At 46.8% G+C, this 18,686-nt stretch overlaps 1 protein-coding gene across 3 annotated transcripts in view; it reads left to right on the forward strand.

Moving 5' to 3' along the window:
- Positions 1-17,856, forward strand: part of LOC121442806 (rho GTPase-activating protein 7) — a 152,612-nt gene extending 134,756 nt beyond the window's left edge. For all 3 annotated transcript variants that reach the window (XM_041644439.1, XM_041644442.1, XM_041644441.1), the window contains exons 5-14: positions 1,588-3,011; positions 3,862-4,038; positions 6,972-7,131; positions 7,259-7,457; positions 9,222-9,435; positions 11,339-11,453; positions 12,353-12,571; positions 13,303-13,520; positions 14,190-14,363; positions 15,226-17,856. In XM_041644439.1, coding sequence (XP_041500373.1) covers positions 1,588-3,011; positions 3,862-4,038; positions 6,972-7,131; positions 7,259-7,457; positions 9,222-9,435; positions 11,339-11,453; positions 12,353-12,571; positions 13,303-13,520; positions 14,190-14,363; positions 15,226-15,346 — 3,021 coding nt within the window. In that variant the 3' untranslated portion in view covers positions 15,347-17,856. The remainder of the gene's footprint in view (positions 1-1,587; positions 3,012-3,861; positions 4,039-6,971; positions 7,132-7,258; positions 7,458-9,221; positions 9,436-11,338; positions 11,454-12,352; positions 12,572-13,302; positions 13,521-14,189; positions 14,364-15,225) is intronic.
- Positions 17,857-18,686: the final 830 nt, after the last annotated feature.

Raw genomic sequence — 18,686 nt, forward strand, 5'->3', positions numbered from 1 at the left:
GGGTACCCTGTGGTTAAAGACACAAGCCGATTGCAGAGGAATTTCTCATTGCTCCCTGGAGGAAATAAAGCTAGCATTCTTGAGGAGCCCTTCCCGCTTCCCGGATGGAACAGTAACTCCATCTCACAGCTGTCAAGATGAAAGCAAAGGCCGGCTTGGGGGATACTGTAGGAGATTTGGTGCGGGCAGGGAGGAAGAGGCCGGGACAGGAAGTCGCACACGCTCCATCAGTGGTGATATGTACTGATTTTTTTTTTTTTTCTTCTGGATAAGAACTGTGGGACCTTGTAAAGAGGGTGAGGCAATGCTAGGAGTTAGTGTTGCAAATTCGGGTAAACAGGAATAAATCTTGCCCACAGAGCACAGTCCTGACTGTTGCGAGTATCCATTTTAATGATCCAGCAGTCCCTGACGTGCAAAAAATCACCTTCTTTGGGAGTTAAATCTTGTAAATAAATGATCACTGCCCAAGCTGGGCAGAGAGTCTCCATTTGGATATGAGAGGCTAGGTCTTGATATTTGCATATATATCTGGTAGCAAGGATAGCTAGCATACTGAGTTCTGAGCAGTCTGACGGGACATTCCCAGTTCCTGCACATAAAGCAGGTATAATCAGCTGCCCTGTTCCCTAGTGTTTACAAATAACCCATGCAAGGCATTTGCTGGGCATTCTTGAAGCCCTGTTAAATTTCCCGGAGCATGTCCGACATTGACACTGCCCAGGCCCCTTGTGACATTAACTGTGGCCAGATTGTAGGGGGGAAGTACCAGCAAGAGATGACACAGGCTTGGGCTGCCACATGATGGCTCGCCATGTAGGGGATGTCTTGATATTTTTTTTTTAGAGTCTTCAGCTGCCATTCTGTTAGCTTTTTGAAAGTGTTTTTTTTTTTTAATTGCACAAGAGAATATAAACACACTCTTTGAACAGGCAGCTAGACTGGAGATGGTTCAGAGGGAGTCCCACCGCCGCTGACTTGAGTTCTAGTTCAGAATATTTCGCATGCTTGGAATTTCCGCCAATCTCATAGGTCCCCTTTGTGAGCAGTTAATGAGCAGCCTAAAGACTCAGATTTTCAACAAAATAACTCATTTCGCTGGCAACACTTGGTCAGACTACTGGTAAAGTCTTTAGATCTGGGGCAGTGAAATGACAGCGAGCTAAAGGTGCTTGCTGCCAAGCATGACAGCCGAGGTCTGTACCCAGGACCTACACGGTCGAACGAGAAAAATCTGTACTCTTCTGAACATGGTACAAACACTCATACACACCCATAGATTTCCCTATACACAACTGTACTCATCGTATACACTCATACACACCCGTAGATACTTCTCTACACATCCGTACATATCCATATACACCCATACACATCCCTCCCCACACACATTCTCTAAGTAAAATAAGGTACTGAGAAAGCCTTCAGGTCCCTCTTTATTACTTATAAACACTATGAAAGATGTGAAAGATATGAAAATAGACAGTAGGCGTATCCTTTGATGTACGTCCTGACCCTTAGCCTCTGTCCTGCCTCCTGCCCTCTACTTGGCCTCACACATACACGTCTTCATTTTTGTCTTCGCAGAGTGAGGATTCGGATGAAGATGAGCCTTGTGCAATAAGTGGCAAGTGGACTTTCCAGAGGGACAGTAAAAGGTGGTCCCGGCTGGAAGAGTTTGACGTCTTTTCTCCAAAGCAGGATCCAATCCCTGGGTCCCCAGACGGCTCTCACTTGGAGAGCGCCACCAGCCGCGAAAGCATGCTGACAGACCTCAGCGAGCGCCAGGAGGTGTCCTCTGTCCGGAGCCTCAGCAGCACCAGCAGCGTCCCCACCCACGTGCCCCACAGTGGGGAATCTGTGACACCCCGAACGAATTCCGTCATCAGCGTCTGCTCCTCCAGTGGCCACTTTGTTGGCAATGATGACTCTTTCTCCAGCCTCCCGTCTCCCAAGGAACTGTCCAGCTTTAGCTTTAGCATGAAGGGCCAAGAGAAAAACCCCAAGTCGAAGACGCGAAGCCTGCTGAAGCGGATGGAGAGCCTGAAGCTCAAGGGCTCCCACCACAGCAAGCACAAGGCGCCTTCAAAGCTGGGGTTGATCATCAGCGCTCCCATTCTGCAGGAGGGCGTGGATGAGGAGAAGCTGAAGCAGCTGAACTGCGTAGAGATCTCAGCCCTGAATGGCAACCACATCAACGTGCCCATGGTACGGAAAAGGAGCGTGTCCAACTCCACACAGACCAGCAGCAGCAGTAGCCAGTCAGAGACCAGCAGTGCCGTCAGCACGCCGAGCCCGGTCACCAGGACCAGGAGCCTCAGCACCTACAACAAGCGAGGGGGCATGTACCTAGAGGGCTTCGACCCTTTCAGTCAGTCCACCTTGAACAATGTGACGGAACAGAACTATAAGAACCGTGAGAGCTATCCAGAGGATACAGTGTTCTACATTCCGGAAGATCACAAGCCTGGCACCTTCCCCAAGGCCCTCTCCAATGGCAGTTTCTGTCCCTCGGCGAACAGTTCTGTGAACTGGAGGACTGGAAGCTTCCATGGCCCTGGCCACCTCAGCCTACGGAGAGAAAACAGCAGCGACAGTCCTAAGGAACTGAAGAGGCGTAATTCCTCCAGCTCCGTGAGCAGCCGCCTAAGCATCTATGACAACGTGCCAGGCTCCATCCTGTATTCCAGCTCGGGGGACCTGGCCGACCTGGAGAATGAGGACATCTTCCCTGAGCTGGATGACATCCTTTACCACGTAAAGGGGATGCAGCGGATAGTCAACCAGTGGTCTGAAAAGTTCTCGGATGAGGGGGACTCAGACTCAGCCCTGGACTCTGTGTCTCCTTGCCCATCATCTCCAAAACAGATACACCTGGACGTGGACCATGACCGACGGACACCCAGTGACCTGGACAGCACAGGCAACTCCCTCAATGAGCCCGAAGAGCCCACTGACATCCCAGAAAGAAGGGACTCTGGGGTGGGGGCGTCCCTGACCAGGTGTAAGAGGTAAGGGCCTTACTTCTTTTTTTTTTTTTTTTTTTTTTTTTTTTTTTTTTTTGGTTTTTCAAGACAGGGTTTCTCTGTAGCTTTGGTGCCTGTCCCGGAACTAGTTCTTGTAGACCAGGCTGGCCTCGAACTCCCAGAGATCCACCTGCCTCTGCCTCCCGAGTGCTGGGATTAAAGGTGTGTGTCACCACCGCCCGGCAGGGCCTTACTTCTTAAGATCAAGGTGGGGACCAAGCATTGTCTGCTTGGTGGGTTGAAGCCGGAACCATGTAATATCCAAACATCAGGCCCCAACAATCCCAAAGAAAGGGCATGCCTGCACTAGGTGTGGACCTGTAGTCAGGAAGGATGAGAACAGTGGCATGTGGAGGGTAGTGGTGTTTGCACAGTGAGATCAGTCTTTACGTCACTCAGGTGCATCTGTAGAAATGGTTGTCATGGTAAAGTGCAGGTACAGGAGTAGTTTCTGGGTCTTCAGACTCAACCAGGTACAGATGAAAAATACTCGGGAGAAACCATCTTCTTGCCATTATTCCCTAAATAATGCAGTAGAACAGTGAATTCCTTACGGGTTATTATAAGCGATCCAGAGATCATTTAAATTAAGTGGGAGGGTACCCCCAGTGTGCACAGATACTGCACATCATCTGTAAGAGACCTGAACATGCCGAGTGTCTGAGGATGCTCTGGAACATACCTTCTGTGGCTCTGTAGGAAGGGCCATTTGTTTCCCCTTGGGAAAACCCTGGAAAGGAGCATCAGTCCTCTCGGTTGCTGAGATACCAGAGAGCAGCCTGTCTGGTCGCCTACAGAGGCATGTCCGTCTCACTCCCGCCCTGTTCTCTTGCAGGCACAGATTGAGATGGCACAGCTTCCAGAGCTCTCACCGGCCAAGCCTAAACTCTGTATCTCTGCAGATCAACTGCCAGTCTGTGGCCCAGATGAACCTCCTGCAGAAATACTCACTCCTGAAACTGACGGCCCTGCTGGAGAAATACACGCCTTCCAACAAGCATGGTTTTAGTTGGTAAGAGAATGAAGTAGGCTATAGATTGTAACTGCAGGTGTACAGGCGATGCTCCCTGCGGCTGTCCCCACACTGAGCGCTATCCTTTATCAGTCTCTCCAGTCTGTCATCCTTACGCTGTCTGGCTCCATATCCTTGAGGTTAGGTTTGCGGTACTTGGTGAAGCCCCTGCAGTTGCGGGGGAATTCGCTACAGGACTTGTCAGTTGGGTTTTCAGCTCTTCACATAGGAGATTGAATGCCTTTCACATCATGGAACACAGGCGTTTTCTTTCCAGGTATAGGAACAACCCACACTAGATGAATATAGAGACATTATCGGGTCATGTGCATGGAAGGAAAAATAGTGAGATATTAGATATTTGGCCATATTTTTTTTTGTTAGAGCATTTTATTTTTTTTATTTTTTTTAATTTTTTTATATATATATATATATATTTTTTATTGAGAAAAGGGGAAAAAAAAGTTTCCCCCTCCTCCCAGCCTCCCATTTCCCTCCCCCCCTACATTTGGCCATATTTGTGTGTGCCTTTAGAACCTTTTTTTCAGCAGGGTTGAAGTTGAACTTCACTGAGCACACAGTCCATCCCTCTGCTCGTTGCTTTTGAATGAATGTTTAGAGCATGGCTCAAAAACTTCTCTGTGCCAGAGAATTTAGTTTTTGTTTTGTTTTGTGTTTATTTGGGGGGAGCTCTCTGGCAAGAATGTTCAGGGAGTAATGAATTTAAGTAATTATCTATAAAATCTTACGTATAAGCTATGTTTGTTTGGATGAATCTCTCTTTCGCTGGTGTTTTGAGACAGAGTCTGCCTTATTTTGTGGAACTGACAACGTAGACCAGCCTGGCCTCAGACTCACAGAGATTCACCTGCCTCTACCTCCCAAATGCTAGGATTAAAGTCATGTGCCACCAGCCCACTGCAAACAATATATTTTAAAAGTTGACATTTATTAGATGGACTCGTCATCATTTTGAGAATCCAGCCTTGAGTGTGCACTGTAAGATGTGGAGCGTCAGGGATGGGTTGTGGATATGGCATAATCTGCGGACAGACTGATTTTGTACTCTCATACAAAGACAGGAGCTAGGTCTGGATCCAGGTCTCCATGTTCCACAGCATCGCAGGCATGCCTGAATCTCCTCGTGCATGGTCAGGGTGGTTATCATCCAGTTGCTATAAAAACAGATGCATTTGGAGCACTCTCTGGTCCCCCGAGGTGGCTTGAGACAGTCTGAGACATAAAGTCCACTGTCCTTTCTTCTCTGGCTCCTCCCTCCTAGAGGGAATGTACAGGGATGTAGCTGTGACATCCAAGCACCCCCCCCCCCCCCCCCCCAGCTAAGGCAGCTCCGTGAACCTCGCTAAAAAACAGAAGTTGTTTGTCCTGGATGACGGGAGCACTCATTGACCAGTTTACCCCAGGATGCCTCAGATTCTCAGCGGGGAGTGTAATGTGCTCTTCCCGCCTGCATTCCACAGCCCGGCTCCTCGCGCCTGACAAAGCGAGTATTATGCACGCTCCTGCCCCAGTACTGTATGCCTAGCTGTGTGGAAATACCAATTTGGCCCTTACTCCCTGGCTTTCCCTTTCCTAGAGCCATCAAGAGTGACATGTCGTGGGCGTGGGCAGTCACCCAGAAGTCAAGGCGGTTGGCTCTCTGTGGTGCCCCTCTTTGTAATATTTTCCTCACTGCTATTTAAAACGACATAGTTTAGATTCTCCATGCAGAGATGTCCGCCCCCTTTCTCACCAAACCCTCAAAAAAAATCTTGAGAGTCCACCCCACTACTACTTCAGTTCTGGTCAGTTTTTCCAGTGAGTCAAAACCAAACGTAAAAGCCTGGCATTGTGAAATGGGGGCAGCGCAGAGCACTTCTGCCCAAAGTCCCTTTCCTGTTTGGCTTTGCCCTTCCTGGCCTCGCTCAGAGGGGTCATTTGTGAGCTCAGACGTCTGCCTGACGGCCTTAAATGCCTGACATGGGTTTCCTGCTGTTGCCTATATGGCCGGGGCTGGACCGGCTTTCAGGATGGCTGGCAGCCTTGGGGAGCCTCACAAAACTCCCATTGTTCCTTTTCCATGTTCCTCTAAAAGTCTAAAGATGCTGTGTCCTCTGGGGTCAATGGCGGGGAAATTTATTTTGACTTCATTTTGCGCTCCATTTGGGCTCAGTGTGGCAAGCCAGTCAGCGTTGTGTGTTTGCCGATTTCTATGCAGTGGTACCCAGATCTCTCAACCTGAATCAATTCAAGCACTTAGAAAGGATTCATACGCTTTTAGGGAAAATGGGAACTTGTCTCTCACACTTTCATCAGAACTACCTAGTAAGATATTGCATATTTTTGCCTCCCCCTTCCTGTACCATGGAATAGGCTACTAGCCCCGAATACATTCAAGAGCAGGCAAAAAACATTCATCAGCCTCCCCTAGGACCACAGACTCCTGTTCTCTAGATTGATAGTCATTAACAGACTCCCCGGATGAGGAAATTTGACAAGGTCTTACAATTCCAACTCTTCAAGTATCTAGAACATAGATAGCCAGGCGTGGTGTTACATGCCTAAAGAAGCTGAGACAGGAGGATTATAATTTCAAGACCAGACTGGCCTACCTAGTGAGAAAAAGTCTTCCGAGGAATCGGGGAGGTATGGAGTGTAGCTGTAATAGAACACCTGACCAGTAGTAATGGGTCTCTAGGTTCCTGTACCAAAAGGTCCCTTCACACACGCACACAAACACACACAAACCCCCAAAATTCCATTTTTTAATAGTGTGGAAGCGGGCCTTCTATATTCACATAATCCGGTATAGCAGCTACTGGACACCCGAGGACCAGTACAGCCCCAAGTGTGGCTGGTTCAGCTGAGAAGCTGTTTTCAAAACAGGCTGAACGAAATCAAGCAAGCAGATGCTTCCCATGTTCTTTACACAGGGCCGTGCCCAAGTTCATGAAAAGGATCAAGGTTCCAGACTACAAGGACCGGAGTGTGTTTGGGGTCCCACTGACCGTGAACGTGCAGCGCTCGGGCCAGCCCCTGCCTCAGAGTATCCAGCAGGCCATGCGCTACCTCCGTAACCATTGTCTGGACCAGGTGAGGACAGATGCCCACGGATCCCACGCGTGGGAACAGAGCTCGCTGCTGCTCTTTTCCTAGTTTTGAAGGAAAGGTGTTTGTTGCTTCTGCCCTCACCCCTAATGTTTTTTTTTTCTTCCAAAAGGTTGGGCTCTTCCGAAAATCAGGTGTGAAATCCAGGATTCAGGCTCTACGCCAGATGAACGAAAGCGCTGAAGACTATGTCAATTATGAAGGCCAGTCCGCTTATGATGTGGCAGACATGTTAAAGCAGTATTTTCGAGACCTTCCTGAGCCCCTCATGACCAACAAGCTCTCAGAAACCTTCCTGCAGATCTACCAATGTAAGCATCCTGGGATCTCCCTAAGACTGGTAGCGCTGGGTTTAGTGGGACCAACAGCTTCTTTCCATGTCATTCTTTTGACAAGAAAACCTGCATGGGGATCCTCTGAATACACAGGTTATCAGTTTCTTTCTCGCCTTAAGTGTGGAAGACGTTGGTGTACATTTACCGAATAGTTTGAAAAGTCACTTTTGTGGCCTGGGAATGTGTCGGCAGAGTGATTGTATAGCTGACATGGAACACTGGGTTTGCTCCCCAGCACTGTGTAAACCAGGGGTGATGATGAGCACCTGTCATCTTAACACTTGGGAGGTGGAGATGGGAGGGTCAGAAGTTCAAGGTCGTCCTTGGCTATGCACTTGAAGGGTGCCTGGGTTCCAGGAGACCCTGTTTTAAAAAGAAAGAGAAAATAAATGTTGCTGGTTGGTCTGCAGGTGTGGAAGCAGTTGTACATCTTCACAATCCAGTTCTGTATTATCTTTCATTGTCGAGGGCTGTGTAATAGAGCTGAAAAGTCAGACCCAAGACTGTACGCCTGCCCTTTGGTGCCCTCTTCCCTTTCCCCTGTCAATAGACTTATCATTTCCTTTGCACCTCTCTCACAGGGCTGCCGAGTTTAAAATTTCTCTAGTGTCTGTGTATTTTATCTCACCGGAAAAAGAATAAATGATGGTTTTTTTTTCTGTTTTTCATCATGGTCCCTTTCAGAAATATCTGGGAAAACAATATGCATGTCCTCTTCACTTTGAAGCGCAGCTTCAATCAAACAATGGTGGAAATAAACGATCAGGGTCGGGACTGTGGCTTTCACAGCCTTGTGTGTTTCTTGGCTCCCGTGGCCTGGGAGCAGCGTGATTTAACAGCGGCTGCTCCCAGCTGCAATCGTCTTGAGGGCCGACGTGTCGAGCTTCATTTTATGAGAAGCGGAGCTGGTCTGGCCTGGACTGTTTCATTCTCCCTTTCGTCCCTTTCATATTTTATGAAAACACAGGTCACATTTTCCCCGACCAAGGTATTTGTTGTGCTCTGTAACCATGGAGCTGTTTAATCAGTTTGTCTTATGGCCCTGCATTGAAGTGACTTGGTTTTTCCACCACATGCTTTGAAAAGATGTAAGTTTGCCTGGTGAATAAGACTGGAAGGCTCCGTGCAGATTCACTTCGGTGTCAATTATTCTATAGACATTTTTAAACATTTGCCTCTTTGTGTTCTTTATAAAACTTAAGTTGTCATTTAAAATCTGTCCGTTTAAACTGACATCCTGTTTTAACAACCGTTCCTATTTTAAGAAGGAGCAAGTGGGTCAAAACTGGTCCCCAAAGATTCTGAGCCTTTATAGCCGGCTGAGCAATCTCCATCCTTAACTTACTGCACGTGTCTCACATAAACTTTTTATTGAAACTACACAAAACCCTAAATGTAGAGCGATTTGCATAATTAAGGTGGCAAATTCTACTTTTAAGTGCTTAGAAGACCTAGTTCTGTACACTACAACAATTTATCATCTGGAGCCAAGCTCTGAGGTCGATTTTTAGAGTGTGTTAGCACTGTGGGTGTTTAAAAAGTTTCAACTCCCCCACAAGGCAGGAAATACTTGAGGGTAGTGACGCCGGTGGCAGCCCATAATTTCTTCCTTATTAATCTTTAGTATGCTTTCTGCAAGTGCTCGTTCAGTGTGTGATGCCGATGTTTGCTTTGGGATGTGGACTTGCCGTGTACGTGGAAAATTACTGAGCTGGTGGTGGGAATGCTTGTGCCCTGCAGATGTGCCCAAGGACCAGCGCCTCCAAGCTATCAAGGCGGCTATTATGCTCCTGCCTGACGAGAACCGGGAGGTTCTCCAGACGCTTCTTTACTTCTTGAGCGACGTCACAGCGGCTGTGAAAGAAAACCAGATGACTCCCACCAACCTGGCTGTGTGCTTAGCCCCTTCTCTCTTCCACCTCAACACCCTGAAGAGAGAAAATTCTTCCCCAAGGTACATATCACGCAGTGGGGCGGTGGTGGTGCACGCCTTGAATCCCAGCACTCGGGAGGCAGAGGCAGGTGGATCTCTGAGTTCGAGACCAGCTTTGTCTACAAGAGCTAGTTCCAGGACAGGCTTTAAAGCTACAGGGAAACCCTGTCTTGAAAAACCAAAAAAGAAAAAGAATAAAAAGGTACAGATCATGCAAGGAGCATACCCAGGCCCGTCTCTCACATTCTCCTAGGACCGTGTCCCGGTGTTCTTGTTGGATTCTTACCTAACCCGAGCAAAAGTTGTTAGTCCTAGAATTAGGTCCATGTGCGTCACTGTGGTAGATTATCTGCAAAAAAAAAAAAAAAACTTAAGGGAGTAAGGTTGACTTTGCTCAAAGGACCTTTGTTTCATGGCAGCCTGGGTACAGAGAGAAAGAGGGGCGATACCCACAGACGTGCCCCCAGTAACCTATTTTCTCCAGCTGCATCCTGTCTTGGGCATCAATTGTCCAGACTGTGAACTGGTGGGGAGCATTTCCTGCTTAGCCCCTGTGCCTCTGTCTCCTTTCCGAGCATTGCTTTCTAGAAGCAGTCTGTTAAGAGGGAGGTGTCCTAGTTCGAGGCCAGCCTGGTCTAGAAGAGCTAGTTCCAGGACAGGAACCAAAAAACTACAGAGAAACCCTGTCTCGAAAATCCAAAAAAAGAAAAAAAAAGGGAGGTGTCCTGAGAGAGAGCACCATGGGTCTGTGCTTTGGCGTGTCCAGTGTTTAAGGCAAACCAAACAGCGCCATTTTCGTTCTCCCAGCCAACAGCCTTGCAGACCTGCTGGCCTAAGAGGACCGGACTCGGGAGCTGCTTGGAGTAGGGAAAAGTTGGTAACCCCAGTGCCTTAGCCTCTGTGGGATCAGGAAAGACACGTTTCTGGCCTGTGCCTGACGTCGAAAGCAAGGCTACAAAAGACCAAGGTTATTAGTGAACTTCAGAGACACTCAATTTAACATACAGCCTATGCCAAATATTGGCAAACATGTCTGCACAGAATCCATGCACAAGGCAGCAGTAGCTGTGGAGACGTGGGAGGAAGCTCTCAGTGCTCATCAAGACTGATACTTGCTGGGGACTTACTCCACACCAAGCACCCAGCTCTTTTCTTCCCATTCATCTTCTCATGTCGTAACAATCCCAGGAGACAGACAGACTGCCAAGGATCTTTTTTTTTTTTTTTCAAGAATAAAGTGAAGTTGGGGAAAGGTCAGTTCTGGAAGGAAGAACAGATCCGGTTTGTACTTCTTACATGAATAGTTCACAATAAGATAGCCCCTCCGCCACAGGAAGAAAGGGTGACTAGCTGGATGGGCTGAACACATCTTGCTTCCATCCAGCCCTAGGAACCTGAAAAGTGTTTCTCAGCTTGATGCATTGAAGCCATTGTGCCTGGAAGCCATACAATACTTAAGGAGCCTTTTAACTAGTGTTAAAATTTGTCCTTGGGGCATTCCAACTTTAATGGTATAGAAAACTGCAGGAGCCAGATAAGAAGAAGACTACCAGCTAGAAAACAATAGGGTTGTTCCTCACCTGAGGTAGGGGATCCTGTTTACTCAGCCTGTGAGGAGGAGCACAATACCATCTATCCCTAGTCTGAGCAGCTCCCACCTCAGTTCCTGTAGAAGCTGCCTCAGTCAACAGCAAATAAACACTCTTATGAACTACTTAATAAAACATTTTTTAAATACCCTGGATATTTAACCAAAATATGTCTTTGTGTTTTGTGTTCTGGTTTTTTTTTTTTTTTTTTTTTTTTTTTTTTTTTTTTTTTTTATAAAACAACAACAAAACTCTGAGAAACTGTGCTGAAGAAAATCAAAGCTTTCTTGGGCCACTCCACCCGCTTATCCAAACCCTTTATTTCTTTTTCCTAGGGTAATGCAAAGAAAACAGAGTTTGGGCAAACCAGACCAGAAAGATCTGAATGAAAACCTAGCTGCCACTCAAGGGCTGGCCCACATGATCGCTGAGTGCAAGAAGCTCTTCCAGGTACCCAGTCCTGAAGCTTGGCCGCTATGCTAAGGCTAATGTGGATGGGCACAAAATTATTGGCTTGGTACTCATTCTCATCTGAGTAACAGGTCTTTCCCATAATTGACAATTATGTACATAGTATATATACACACTCATTGCAATAAATGTTTTGTGAAATTGTTGGCCTTTTACTTAAAAAATAAAAACAGAATTCAAGACTAGCCTGGTCTACAGAGCTAGTTCTAGAATACACAAAAGAGAACCCCTTTTGGGGGGAGGGGGAGTGCAAAAGCAACAGTTATCTGGAATTAAAATTCTCTCTGTGATGGAGGAAGGTCATTGGCTAATAAAGGGACTGCCTTGGCCCATTTGATTGGTTGGAAGATAGGTGGGAGGAGTAGGCAGAACAGGACGCTGGGAGGAAGAGGAAGTGAGGTCAGAGTCTCGACAGCTCTCCTCTCAGGATCAGACGCCTCAGAGAGAGACGCCATGCCCCGCTCCCAGGTTGAAGCTCCCACCCAGGATGGACTAGGCTAGAATCTCCCCGGTAAGCGCACCTTGGGGTGCTACACACAGATGATTAGAAATGGGCTAAATTAATATGTGAGAATTAGCCTAGAAGAGAATGGGCCAAGCAGTGTTTAAAAGAATACAGTGTCTGTGTAATTATTTTGGGGCATAAGCTAGCCGAGCAGGCGGCCGGGGTGCTGGGAATGCAGCCCCGCCGCCCTTATTACTTCATCTCTGAGAAACATGCTTCAACCACGTAAGCCCTGTTGTTATCACTTATACCCTCCGTTAGTTGGTGGGAGCAGGAGTAGACCACCAACTTGAATCAGCATGTGGCTTCTGCTCTTCAACTTCTACTGAGGCACTGGTGGAACCATCACCTTCTCGTCCTGTGTGTCTCCCAGGTTCCTGAGGAAATGAGCCGATGTCGCAACTCTTACACTGAACAAGAGCTGAAACCCCTCACTCTGGAGGCCTTGGGACACCTGAGTCACGATCAGCCTGCCGACTACAGACACTTCCTCCAGGACTGTGTGGACGGCCTGTTTAAGGAGGTCAAAGAGAAGTTCAAAGGCTGGGTCAGCTACCCTACCTGTGAACAGGCCGAGCTGTCCTATAAGAAGGTCCGTCTTCCCCCTGTTCGTTCCCATGATCATGACTTTGAATCATCAGACACGAGATTCTCTGCTCAGTTGTCTCCTCTGTGGGAATCCCCACCCGAGACCTGTCATTGAGAATGTCCCCTGTGTTGGGCAGCCAGGTGGTTGAGGTTCCCTGGGTAAGAAAGGACATCAGTCACAGACAGATGAACACACGGGAATCTCAGTCTACCCGTGATGAAGTCCTTTCCTCCCACGCAGTCATCCTAAGCTTCCCTGATTCACTAGTGTTATTGGATTGTCAAGGGAAATCTTAAGACAATGCCTACATATTTTTCCCTATACTCTGAAGAAAATAGTTTTACACTCCCTTCTGTTCTGAGTCACTGGGGCATCCTTGATATATCATAATGTCCATCAAGGTGTTTGTCAACACTGTCTCCACTGCCTTGGAAATAAACAGAGGGGTCAAGTGGACACATAGACTTTGGGGTGAAATAAATGAATTGTCACAGTCATTCAGATGCAAGTGAGCCCCAGGGAACAGAAGTTATGATTCTGACCAGAGTTGACGCTATCTTGTTTGCACTCCTAGCCTGCTCTTGAACATATCCAAGCTGGTAGCCTATGAATGTCGTAGATTTGGTAATCAGCCTCTGACCAGGGGGCCATGTCCCCAACTCAAAATTTGCTTTCAAAATTAAAGCATGTATGCTTTTCGCTTAGCATTGAAAACAACTGCATCTTCTTTTCAGGTCAGTGAGGGACCCCCGCTAAGACTTTGGAGGTCAACCATTGAAGTCCCCGCTGCTCCTGAGGAGATCTTAAAACGTCTTCTGAAAGAGCAGCACCTCTGGGATGTGGACCTGCTGGACTCAAAGGTGATCGAAATCCTGGACAGCCAGACAGAAATTTACCAGTACGTCCAAAACAGCATGGCGCCTCATCCTGCTCGGGACTACGTTGTGTTGAGGTGAGAGCTTCCAGGCTGATCTGACCATGGCACAGGCAATTAAACCTTAGCACTGAGCCTGTGTGTCGCTCCAACTCACAATATGGTTCTGTTGCTTAAAATCAGGTGTGGGTGTCAGGAAAAGTGCTGAGCAATTTCAAAGCACATTTATGTTTATGCCGATAGGGTGCCTCACTGAGTCAGCTCTACCTCACGGAACTGCGCTCAGAGAAAAGCCTTTTCAAATGATGTACGCCATGGTGCTAGATTTCTGCCCCATTGCCTACAGATATTCTGGCTCAAACAGCTCACAAGTGGGTAGGCCACGAAATAGCATCTGGTCCCAAGTGAGATGTGATTAAGGCTGACGTATATGTAATCCCCAAGTCCTCTAAAGGTTACTGGAGGAGCAGTTTAAAAGAACGTTGAGGAACTGTCGTGGTCTTCCAAGACTGTTCACTGCTTGTTAGAAGTCCATATCCTGAGACATTCATGAAGTGTAAAGGGGCTTTAAAAAAACCACTTCAAACTGGCTCTTTTCCAAAAAGAGAGACTGGGAGACTAAGCATCACCACCACAAGTAGAGGTGGTCCTGTACAGGTTGTCCCCCCAGAGTCCATGCAGAGTGGTTGGGAGGATGCCATGAGGGAGGTACCATTTTCAAGCAAACCTATGGTTTCTTCTCCACAGGACCTGGAGGACTAATTTACCCAGGGGAGCCTGTGCGCTCTTACTCACCTCCGTGGATCACGACCGGGCCCCCGTGGTGGGGGTGAGGGTTAACGTGCTCCTGTCCAGATATTTGATCGAACCCTGCGGGTCAGGAAAATCCAAACTCACCTATATGTGCAGAGCTGATTTAAGGTACGTTCTGATCCTGACCTTCTGACATGGGGAGGGTGATGCAGGAGATGCAGATTTTCCGTATGATGCCCAGAATGGAGGAATGAATCTACCACTGTGTTTTGGAAATTTTATGAAGGATGACGCTTATAAAGCCATACTTTGACGTTTGTTGTCCCTTCGGATGTTGCTTCCAATCCAGATTCCTCAGGAACCATGATACTAAAGCAGTGTGAATTTGGGAGTTTTATCACAAATAGAACCAACAAATAAATACTTCCCGTTTTATATTGGAAAGTGTTTTAACAGTGCATGTCTTGTAATTGGTTATGCCTCTGCTTGGGCAGTAAGTGAACGTAATTCATCAGCTACAAGGACGCCCTGAATCAACTAGCGCATGCTCTTTTCCTAAATAAATTGCTCTTTTGTAAACACAGTTACCCACGAGATGCATTTCTGTAGCGCATGCCAAAGCTTGCTCTAAGCAGGGCCCTTCAGTAGCCATACTGTAAACGTTCCCTGGAAACTTTCTGGTTCCCAGATGTGTAATGCGCATGCGTGGGGGTTGTCTGCAGACAAGAAGTCACCTTGACTTTCACCTGCTCACCACGGAGTGGAAGTTGGCAGTGCAGCCCTTGAGAGGCTGCAGCCAGCCAATCACTGCGAGTTTAAGGCCCTATAGAGATGGCGGGTCAAAGAAAGACATGGAGGTAGGAGCCTTTGGTACAGCTCAGTAGTGAAGCCTTTGCCTCTCATTCTTGAGGTCCTAAAAGCAATCCTCACAGTTCAAGTTTGAAAAAAGAGAGAGTGTTCAAGAGTGCCTTCGACATCTCTCAAATCTGTCTCATTTGAATAACTCGCCCACCTTGCTTCTGTGTGACAGGGGCCACATGCCGGAGTGGTACACAAAATCCTTTGGACATCTGTGTGCAGCGGAAGTGGTAAAGATCCGAGACTCCTTCAGTAATCAGAACACTGAAACTAAGGATACCAAATCTAGGTGATTACCGGGGCGGAGCACCTGTGTCTGCTGCCCGGGTGATTGTTTCTAGAGCCTCGCCCATCCTCGGAAGAGTTCATCTGGGTCTCATTGACTATAGCAATTTGATGAGATTTTTTTTTTTAAAGCTGCTTCCTGTTTGTCTTAGGTCTATGTTATAGACCTTGACTGGATTATATAAGACTTAGGGACGGGGAGGATGAGCGGGGGATACGTGTATAATTCAGATTGCTTCTGAGAAGCAAGAACTCTTTCAGCGCATCACGGAAGAAAGCAAGGAGGCACCATTCTCTCGTGACGTCGGCACACGTGTACCCACGTCATTCGTTTGCGGTGTGCTGCGGGACTGATGTATCCACTGGAATGGTTGGTACTGGCTGACAGGTTTTTCTCCCTGAGATGAGCAGAGATCGGTTTGCACAGAGGAGTGTGAATGTGTGTGTTGCAGGCTAAGTGGCACAAGTGAAGAGCTGGGATGCAGTGTCTGGCACACTGAGACGCCCACAGAGGATGCTGATACATACACCAGGGTTAGCTCTGCCTGGAAGAGCTGACTACCCAGGGATCTACCCAGGAGGGGAACCCAGCTCCCTTCTCTATTTCCCCCCAGGTTATTGTGTTATTGTTTTATTTGGAGGCGGGTTCTTTTGGTTTTTTCTTTCTTTCTTTTTCTTCAAACCTTTGCTTTCCCAAAAACTGTAGTTTCCCCTGACTCTGTAACCAGTCGCACTAATGAACATCCTCTCCACTCCCTTGAGTGGCTCCAGAGGAAGGATTTTATTTACGTGAGATGTAAAGGCGCCAAACACTAACGCTCTGTGTTAGTACCAGAACTTTTTTATTTTCAGTACTGGGAGTTGAACCCAGGGCCTCTTATAAGCCAGGCAAGCACTCTACAGTGGACTTATCCCCAGCTCTGTTTTCACCTTTTATTTTGAGACAGGGTCTCACCACGTCACCCAGGCTGGTCTTGAACAACAGACTGGCCATGTGGCTGAGGCTCGTGGCTGCTGGCTGGGATAAGAGGGCTCATCAACCCTTTTTACCTGCTATCATCCAGTATTGTCATGCTTGTGGCATTAACTCTAAGATAAACAAAGGGACACAGGGAACTACGTCCCCAGTAGGCTTAACCCGAGCAGAAGAGGCTTTTGGTTGTTAGTGTTCTCCGTGTACCCGACGGCAACAGCGTGTATTTTCATTGGGTTTGTCCTCATGCACAGATAGGTTTTCTGACGATGTGTTATTTTTCCTACATTTCTTTTTCCTTTTCTCTCACGTTGCCCTTAAACTGTATTTTAGTAATAATGGGGACTAGTAATCTCAGTGAAAAACAAGGAATGCAGGTGTTCGGAAGGGCGGTCTTTTTTATACAGGTTTTACTGTAACGCTAAAGGTTGACTCAAGACAGTATTAGTAAATTTATTTTGTATGGATCAAAAAGTGAGTAACGTATGAATGAGAGTTGAAGAAAGGTTTTTATTTTGTTATAACGCAGTTGCCTTGTCAGTATTATTTCAAAGGTTCTTTGAAGAAAGGGGGGATATGAGAGTAGAGTTTTAACATTGGAGTATTTGAATTATCAGTGTTGCTTGTGAAAGCGTGCGTGTATATTCAACTATGTTGGCTTCTGGATCTGTAATATTGTATGCTGTACATACCATTCTATTTGAGAAACATGTACACATGTCTGTCCACTGTACTTTCAGACATAGATAAAGCATGATAAAGATTATTATTTAAAATATACTTGTATTTATACCTCAGATATTCTTTTGGGTTTTGTACCTCAAGGCTCCCCTCTCTGCGTTGTAAATACACTTTACGTGAATACAGTTTTAGTGAAAAAAAAAAGAATAAATAAAGAGGTTTATAATTTCCCTATATCTGTACAGAGTATATTCAGTAAATGCACTATTAAATGTTGAAAGTAAGAGAAGGAGCCTGGCCTGCTTTTCTGCATTGCATCTTCCTCCGCCTTGGAAAGCAGGGACTGCAAAGCACGGTGGCCCTGTGCCAACCAAAGTCCAAAGATACATCGACTGAAAGAAAAATTTGGATGACGAATCATTCCAAGGCCAAGCTGCATCTGAGCCACTCACCCACAAACAGGAAACGCTGGTGAAGGTTCAGGAAGCCTGGAGATTCTCTCCACACCAAGGTCAGAAACGATGCTGAGGATTTACGAGAACAGAGCAGCAGCAGCGGAACAGTTCTGAAAAAGCAAAGTCAAGGTCACTGATTAATCCATATAAGGTCTCTTTCCCATGTTTAGCTTTCCTGTTGAAGAGATTTCTTAGGTCTGGCTAGAGAAAAAATTCAGAGCGTGCGACTTTCTAAGAGCTAGGCTTGCATCTTGTAACATCCCACAACTTGTCCTTGTGAGTCATGGTGTAGATTGTGAGTTCTTCGAGAGCAGGCACAAACCCTGCACACCTTTATATCCCTCAACAGCGGCTTTCAGTGTTTTGTACTTTGTAGACACCTAATAAATTTATCGTTTGCTAAAGAACACTGAGAGAATTGGCTTCTGTTATTTTTAAGAACAGGAAAACCCAAGCTGTCATCAACCTGAAACCCTTCTGTTCCTCATAGGCATTGGGTTTTGTTATATTTTCTATATTTTGGTTGACACAGGATCTTTCTACAAAGCCCAGGCTAGTCTCAGACTTAGTATATAGCCCAGACTGGCCTTGAACTCATGACCCTCCTGCCTAGGTCTCTTGATGCCTAAAATTACAAGCCTGTGTCACCACGCCCAGATACTGACCACTTGGAAATTGCAGTGATAAGAAAAGAAAAATGGCAAATTCTGTGCGTGTTGATTGTAAAAGTTTTTCATCAAGCCTGATGTGAAGGCAGAAGCCTTTAATCCTAGCACTGGGAAGGCAGAGGCAGGCAGAGCTCTGAATTTGAGGCTAACCCTGTCTAGGTAGTGAGTTGCAGGACAGCCAAAGCTAAGTAATAGACCCTGTTAACAGAAAAAAGGGCGGGGGAGGGGTACATTGTCAGGGAATCTTTCTTTGTTCTGGGCATTGAAATCAGGGCCTCACACATACAGGCCAGGAAGACTCTAGCACTGAACCACACCCCAGTCCCTCTGATGGACCTTTCCCCAGTTTCCTGTCTTAACATGCGTTGTGAAGTCATCTCCAGGAGGACTTATTTTCTCAGTGTTTACTTGAGCCATAGAGAGCAGGAAGTCTTTTTTAAAGTTTCTAAAAGGCCAAATCATATTGTTTTTTTTGTCTCTGTCTCCAGACAGCTATACAAAATAGGTGTCTTGGGCCAGAATCCCCATATCTATATTGTTGGAAGAGTCTAAGATCCCTAAATTACTAGCA

Source organism: Microtus oregoni, unplaced genomic scaffold, assembly GCF_018167655.1.
Source record: "Microtus oregoni isolate MIOR12 unplaced genomic scaffold, Mior012 000096F_ref0000112, whole genome shotgun sequence".
In the NCBI taxonomy this organism is placed as follows: domain Eukaryota; kingdom Metazoa; phylum Chordata; class Mammalia; order Rodentia; family Cricetidae; genus Microtus; species Microtus oregoni.